Consider the following 8822-nt stretch of genomic DNA (forward strand, 5'->3'; position numbering starts at 1 on the left):
TTTTATTAGGACATTTTTGCCCTTACTTTATGGTCCCTAGATTTCCTATTAATGTGCACAACATTTTCTACCTACTTTTTTTTTTTTTTTTCATACATTAAAGGGTCTGTTTTAATTTACTGAATTGAACTTAAATGATTGGAGCTGTACTAAATAGAGCTGGAATGAATTGTTTATGAGAATAGGAAATTAGAAATTGAACTGAATTGTTTGAAACTGGAGTGAACTGAACTGAAATTAAAATGAACAGAATAGGCCCTAAATATTACAAAGTATACTATACGAAAGTATTTTTTTGGATTAAAAAACAATGATGTAAACATGTAAATATATTTATATATGGAGTAAATTATTAAGCAAAATATGAACAAGGGATCGGGGTAGGGAAGGGAGGAAAAGGAAGTTCACAAGGGGCATTTTTGTATCTCATCTTACGCTCAAGAGTCAACACATTACTTTATTTGTGATTTTTTGGTAAGAAGAAATGAATGGACTTGAATATTTCATGTTTCTGAATTCAAAATCTTAAATCTAAACACATTGATATTTGAATTGTTTTGATGAGAGTATATAACTTGGTTGGCCTCAACACAAGTATCACTAACAATTTTGTGAACTGTTGAACAATAAATGACCAAACCTGTATTACTCATAGTCTTGATTTAGGCCTTGTTCTCTCCACCTTAAAAAAACAATATTAAGTAAAAATAATTTCAGTTCAGTAAAAATAAGTTCAGTTCAGTAAAACTAATTTCAGTTCAGTAAAAATAAGTTCAGTTTAGCAAAAATAATTTCAGTTCAGTAAAATTAATTTAAGTTCAATAAAACTAATTTATGTTCAGCAAATATAATTTTGTTTCAGTAAAAATAATTTCAGTTCAGCAAAAATAAAGTGAAGAGAACGGGGCCTTAGTCTGAACAAAAAATAATTTCCTTCTAAATTAACCAAGATAAATTAGTACTTCATACTCGTATTAAGTGGTGTAACGTAAAGTGTTCCATTCAAAAAAAAAAAAAAAGTGGTGTAAAGTGTTAATTCGATAAGACATTAACTTAATAAACATATACTCGGTATTAGTATACCACTTATAAAATACGGAGTATTATTTACCTATCAAACAATTATTCACCATGATAAAAAATTAACATGACCACATTATATTAAATTTAAATATTAATTCATATAACGCGGTCTTTTGTTTTGGCGAAAAGGATATGGTAAGACTTGAAGGCACATCAGCACATGTATCTGTATGTGGAGGCCAAGCCATCCAACCGTCCAACGGCTTATTTAACTAGGATCTAAACTATGATCCACGTCCATAGAAAATTCCCGCATATGCAACTATATCCTAAAAGGGCTCTCCGTCTAACCTTAAAAATAGAAAGTTTTTTTTTTTTGTGAAACAAAAAATATTTCAATATATATTATTGGAAAGTTCTCAAGTAGTAAATATAATCTTGAATTTTCCCCAGAAAAATCCCTCCCACAAAGTAGTAGTGATATAACAAGGTCCTTTCCCTATCCCTTATAATAATGCCATAAAGTTCTAGGCCCACCTCGGGCACGGTCCTGGGCCTATTAACCCTTTTTTTTTGTTTAAATAGGGTAACCACCTCACCTATCTTGTTCAACCCACAATCATCTGTCTCCTTTACTTTCCAATACCAAGTTTTTCTTTTCCTTAAAAATATTCAAAAAAAAATAAAAAAAAAAATCCATTTTTATAGTGATAATTAGTACAAGATTAATTAAGTCAATATGGATGAAAACATGGTATTCTCATCATCTTCATCGTCTTCCTTGATATCACCATCTCCACAAACGCTTAAACAACAACTCGAGTTTTTATTACAAAACCAGCAACACTGCTGGAATTATGCCATCTTTTGGCAAACATGTACAAATAACAATAACAACGTTGTCAACCCTAGTTGCTCGCTTTCCCTTGTTTGGGGAGAGGGCCATTTTCAGGGCATGAATAGCCCAACAACAAGGCCCAAGAAGAAGCCCAACCTAGTTCTTAGTGATGACTTTGATGATGGTGGGTCTTCCATGGATGACGTAGTCACTGATGCTGAGTGGTTTTACATGACGTCACCTTCCAAGTCATACCCTTTCAAGCAAAGAGCTAGTGGGTGCGGAAGTTCAGGTACTTTGGCTAAAGCTTTTACTACTGGTTCTTTGGTTTGGTTAAGTGGGGCCCATTCTCTTCGTTTGTATAACTGTGAACGGGCCAAGGAAGCCCATTCGCACGGGCTGCACACGCTCGTGTGCATACCCGTGCCTAATGGGGTTCTTGAGCTCGGGTCCGTCGAGGTTATTGAAGAGAATTGGGCTTTGATTCAGCAAGTTCATTCTTTGTTTGGCCCGTTGAGTAATTTTGATATCGGCCCGACAAAGCCCGAGTTGAGCTTTGGTGGTGGTGAGGATATTTCATTTTATGACTCGGGCTTGGTTGGTGCATTTAACACCAACCAAGCCCAACCTGCCAGCTTTATGGGCCCGTCCGAGGAGTATGATGACTCGGACGAGCCTATAAGCCGGCAACGGGTGGTGAGGAAGAGGGGAAGGCGGCCTGGCACGGCTCGTGAGGGCCAGGTTGCAGTAGTGAATCATGTGGAGGCGGAGCGACAGAGGAGAGAGAAAATGAATAGTCGATTCTATGCGCTCCGGGCTGTGGTCCCTATGGTGAGTAGGATGGATAAGGCGTCCTTATTGGCTGATGCGGTGTCCTATATAAATGAGTTAAAAGATAAAGTAAATGTCTTAGAATCACAACTTCATATGATGAAAGTTGATTGCAATATGTTTAGTAGTATTACTAATGACACCGGATTATGTAGTCCAAGTGGGATTAGTTGCAATAATAACAAATTTAATAGTAAGATACCACTCGAAATCGATGTTAGGGTTTTGGGAAATGAGGCGATGATTAGGGTTCAATGTGAGAACGTTAATCATCCAGCAGCAAGATTAATGAATGCGTTTAAGCAGCTAAAATTGCAAGTTCATCATGCAAGCGTGTCCACAGTTGAAGAGATGATGCTTCAAGATGTTGTGATTGTTAAGGTTCCACAAGACTTGAAGAGTAACGCTATATTGAAAGCTGCTATTATTAGTAGGATGCAGTAGTAGATTATATAGATAGGTCCATTTTCTTACTAAATTTAACTATGCTTCTTTTTCTCCTGTACTCCTTTAATATTGTGGACTTAAGGTGTTATGTTTATGATTTTATGAAAAATATTTTGATTACTTGTCTCATTACGTAATATTTTCTTCTTCTCTAAAGCTATAATTTGTAGCTTACCTAATGTGATGTTTTATGTTCCTTATGTAAAACACCCCCCCCCCCCAAAAAAAAAAACAAAAAAAAAAAAAAAAGATTATGTATCAACTTTCTAAATCAATGTACAATTTGTAACTTCAGTTCCATATTTATTGTCTTAGTACATGATGTAAAAGATAAACGTAAACAGTTGGTTAATAAGGCCTTGTTTGGTTGCAACAATTTTATGTAGGCACTCAAAATTCCTAGGAAATGCATTATTGACGTGTTGTTTGGTTAACTAAAAAAGTGCAAAATGGAGGAAATAGAAATTCTAGGAATTTCATTTCCGACATAATAGGGAATTCACTTACCCACCTCCCCCTAGATCATTCAAATTTCCTAGGAATTGTAATTTCCCTAATGCCAACCAAACAAAGTAAAGCAATTTCCTAGGAATTTGAGGAAGGAAATAATTTCCCATGAATTGTAAATTACCATGGGAAGTTAATTCCCATTGCAACCAAACGAGTCCTAAATGTTTGTTGATAAACTATTATAATGAAGTTTATTATCACCAAATTAAAAAGTAATAATCACGATTACTACTTGTTGGTATTTGGATCGTCTAGACTTGTGTGCAAGATACTCCCTCCGTCCCTAAACTTCGACCCTTTTAGCCTAATTTTAGTCCTAAAATAAAATAATCGACCTATTTGCATTAAAATACCCACCAATTTACAACAATATTTGTGCAAAATTAGTTTCCCCATATAAAATTTTGTTTTTTCATATTCCCTCCGTCCCCAAAACTTCGATCCTTTTGGGTTGATTTTGCGGTTATTAAGAAACTTAAATAAGAAGAAATAAAAACATATTAGAAAGATAAATTTACATGGGGTTTGTAAAAAAATAGAGAGATAAAGTATTAAAAATACATAAAAAAAAATAAAAACAAAAAAACAAAATTTTATATGGGGAAGCTGATTTTGCACAAATATTGTTGTAAATTGGTGAGTATTCTAATGCAAATGAGTCGATCATTTTGGGACTAAAATTAGGCCAAAAGGGTTGAAGTTTTGGGGACGGAGGGAGTACTACAATGCATCTTAATTCCTACGTTTAACAGATGAGGAAAACGGTTTATAATAAAGTGTATATAATCCGGAGTAGATTTAAAAGCATTATTACTACAATTTGCATAAGTAATTGTTTTATAAATCATGCTTTTTTTGTTTTAGCTTATCCGGGGCATGCAGTAGAACAAGGCGCAGCCATATTACTGTACGTAATAATAATGATCACACAAATGACCAACGAAAATTTGAGGTTGTATTGCTACTAATTAGTCTTAATCGATCATTATTCGATCTCTCAACGACAACCTAAGGGTGGGGTGAGGTGGGGTGGTGCAATTTTATGGTCATAGTTACTAGGGAGAGAGGGTATAAGTGTATAACATTCTTGTTTTGATAAGGAAATTACCAATACGACGTATATACTATGGTCATGTGTGGTTTATCTGATAATCATTTACTTGAACTTAATTAATAAAATTGTTTAAATTATCATTTACCCGAACTTAATGAAATTGTTTTTATCATAATTTCGAGTATGTTTATTTCACCATTTTAACTTATCGATCAATACTAAGCTTATATTCTTAATTTCCACCTCTTTTGTTCACTTATTCCAAGATAAATAAGCTCTAACAAATTTAGAAATATAAGTTCAAATAAGGGTAATAAAATTTACTCAAACTACATACATTTTCAAAAAGGAAAAAAATGTTAATAATTCCAAGTTCATATTAGGATAGTATGTTTGGTTCCTCTTGATGGAACTTATTACTCCGTATTCTTAAATTTGTAGTACAAAGTATAACTTTATAAATGAAATTCTCGTCAAAAAAAATTACAAATGAAATAAGCTAAACACAATATGTTTGTATGGGTTCCTTTCCCTAAAGTATCATTAATTTGGTGAATTAGGACATTTCTTTGCTATCTTTCTTTCAAAAAAAAAAATCCAACTTTTAACTACAGTACGTATAATGTATTATAATTTAAAATTACATTTGCTCTTTTTTTTTTTCCTAAAACAGGAATGCATTATTATACCCATCCGTTCTCTAGAATGTACTCATTTTTCCCAAAAGAAAAAATGATATTGAGACCATAACAAATTAACAATAGCTTTATAAAATGGCAAAAGCTAATGAGCGTCCCCGGGGCGTTAGATAAGAGAATTAAAGTGCAAATATTATAGTAAAATTAACCTTAATTACACCGAACAACGCGTAATTTTGTCATGCATTCCTAACTTAATACCATTTCAACCAATATAATTACTCTTTATCTAACGCCCCGGGGCGCCCGTTAGCAAGATCCTTATAAAATTATAATAGTAAAATACATGCGTGTTGAGTGTACATTTGTTTGAAAATGCGTCTCACTTGATTATTCTCTACTCAGTAGCTAAGAAGAGCTAGCCTAAGAAGCCTTCTATATATATTCCCTTGTTTACTTATCTAAATTTAGTTTATATGGACTTATTTAAACTTATCGAAATTTAAATTGTAAATTAAAATTGAGGAACCTTTATGAACACTTATTATTGCGAAATCGCACACCAAATAAAATAAAAAAAAATAAAAAATGGCTAAAGGTTGATGAATCCCACCGGTTGGTTTGATTTTTTAACCCATCGGTAGGGTGAAATTTTTTAACAACTCAAGATCTAAACTATTCTGATATCATGTTAAACTCACAAGAATAATTAGGAGAAAACGGCTTAAACTCTTTATGATTTAAGACCAATATATATAGGCATATCAATGTGCAAATTTTAATATAATACCTGTCAATATGTAATCGTAATTAAAAATATTGATAGTGAAAGATGTTTCTTGAATACAGTACAAAACAACACATAAGTTATATTATGGAGCAAAGGAAGTATATAAAGCTAATGTCTTGAAAAATTACATGTAATTTGACAAATATTAACACTAAATATCTTATCCAACTATATTATTGGATATTTACTAAATTGACTAATATAACAAAAGTGTTTATCAAAATGTTATTCTTAAATTAAATTTCAAAACTAACTAAATTAACTTCGAAGGAAAATTTCCTACTTGTATATGTTTTTTTCCTTCATCCCGGTTTGATTTTTTTTTTTCCTCTCTTATTTGGTGCTTAGAGAGCCACAAGAATAGGGGAAAAAATCGATCCCATAATCTTCTAAAATCGGGAGGGAAACTCTAATCACTTGAGTTATTCCTCACTCGTTAATTTGGTTTCGTTTTTCTTTTTTTTAGTCATACTCGTAAATAGCCGCTAATAGCAGGCTACTCTAGTAACGTACCCTACACAACCATTCTCATCACTCCCTTAAACCCTCCATGGCTCCATATATAAATCATTTATTATTCCACCTAATTTTAAAATTTTGTCTGGATTACTAATAATTGTAAGTTTGTTTCTGTCTATCCCTAATTTCGAGTAGTATTGTTCATTGGTGGTTGGTAGCTTAGCAAATCACTTTGTAGATCACAAATATTCTTGCTAATAATATTGCATTGTTATTTATCGTTTAAGCCCTTTTTGGTAGTTTCTTAAAAGAGTTACTTTACTGTATATTTTTTGTTAATAAGGGTCGGGGATAACTTAAGTGGTTAGAGCTCCTCTCTCGGTTCCAGGTGATCCTGTGATCGATTCTCATCACCTTGCCTTTGTGGCTTTCTAAACACCAAAAAAAAAAAAAAAAAAAAAAATTGTTAATGGAAAGTTTGGAGCAACTATATATATGGCAGATGAAATTCCGTGAGGTTGTATTAGAGAGTATAATTAAGTGCTTGTTTGATTGGAAGATATTTTCTTTGGATATGAAAATTTTCTCCAGGCAATAGCTAAAATATGTTGTGTTTCATTAGAAATTTCCTAAGAAATGTAATTTTTAAGTGAAATGTAAATTCCCACATAACATTGGAAATAACTCACCAAGCCCCTCTAGGTGGAATTGATACAATGCATACAACTTATATCATAGTGTAGGAAATACTAATCCTATAATGTCAACCAAACACTTTTGTACAACTTTTATGTAATTAGCAAAGAAAAAAACTTCCCATGATATATGACTTCATGTGAGAATTTATTCTCTTGTTGAACCAAACGAACAGTAAGGCCCTGTTCTCATTTGATTATTTTCAGCTCAGTTCAGTTCAATTCAATTCAACTCTAATAAGTTCAGTTCAGTTCAGCTCCTAATTTCCTTCTCTCATAAAATATTCATTTCTTTTCAGTTCAATTCAGTTCAGCTCTAATAAGTTCAGTTCAGTTCAGCTCATCTCATTTCAGTCAATTAGATTGGAAGTGAAATGGAGTTGAAATTTCTATTCCTTGCATGGGTGATTTTTTTGCTTAGTGTTACATAATATCATTGAGAATTGTTACAGAAATGTTGTGTTGAATGTCAGTTTTCCAAAGTTTGTATTAATTGTTTGATTTGGATTCTTTAAGTGTAAATACATATTAATAGTAAAAAATATATATATATAAAAAATCCAATTTAAGGGAAAAAGTAACGGTATTTTACTCGTAATAATTTAGCTTGTTTAGGAATCTAATTTAATAGCCATGATAGTAAATAGTTTTGTTAAATTAGCTAATTCGATAAAAGTTTTTTTTTTTTTTTTAAAAAAAAAAAAATATATGTATGAATCGCCATCTATAGTTAAAAATGAAAATGTGAGTAGTAATAAAAGTCAATATATATCAGATACAAAAATAAATAAAGAAGTACTTGTAATAATATGTCTGTCGGGCTAATATTTACATTGTACTGTACATGATATTCTTTACCTTCGATTATTTCTCCATAGACATAATTTTGATTTTAAATCATTATCATGAACATGTATCTGTAGTACCTTACTTAGAATAATAATAATGCACCTCGTGCTCAAAATTAGTATTTAATTGATTTAACTTTCTATTTGAATTTCCAAAATATTTTCAAGGCATAAAGAAATCAAGTTCATGCATACTTCTTTACTGGTTACTTTCACGAAGGATGATTCAAAGACTGTACCATCTCACTACTCGTTTATGTTATGGTTCATGTATATGATTGACTCTTTAATATCAATGTGGGCCCCACAAAATTTGATAATAAAAAAATTAAACTGCCGAGTGAAAATTGACCTCAGTGATTTGACCTCTTGTATAATTTTAATGTTGAAGTAATTCTTCTTTGACAGAAATGTGGAAATGTTCCATGAACCTGAATCTCTTTCTTGTCATTCTATATCAAATTTAAACATGTGATACAAAGAATAAAACGATGCATATCATATCTTCATATATACTTCTTCTGTTTTTAATTACGGAGTAATCTCAATGTAATACTCTTTACGTCCCATAATATTTGACACAATTTTCATTTTTGTACATCCCAAAATACTTGACACGTTTCTAAATATAAAATGAGATCACTAATAAAAAAATATTTTCCTGTACTTGTTTGGGACCACAAACCCCA

At 31.9% G+C, this 8822-nt stretch overlaps 1 protein-coding gene across 1 annotated transcript; it reads left to right on the forward strand.

The window, feature by feature from the left end:
* Positions 1 to 1645: 1645 nt before the first annotated feature.
* LOC145585821 (transcription factor bHLH14-like) lies at positions 1646 to 3271 on the forward strand. Its single transcript, XM_081642536.1, has one exon. The coding sequence runs from the start codon at positions 1763 to 1765 to the stop codon at positions 3134 to 3136; it is 1374 nt and encodes a 457-aa protein (XP_081498662.1). The 5' UTR covers positions 1646 to 1762; the 3' UTR covers positions 3137 to 3271.
* Positions 3272 to 8822: the final 5551 nt, after the last annotated feature.

Source organism: Chenopodium album, chromosome 16 (genome assembly GCF_948465745.1).
Source record: "Chenopodium album chromosome 16, dcCheAlbu1.1, whole genome shotgun sequence".
NCBI classification, from domain to species: domain Eukaryota; kingdom Viridiplantae; phylum Streptophyta; class Magnoliopsida; order Caryophyllales; family Amaranthaceae; genus Chenopodium; species Chenopodium album.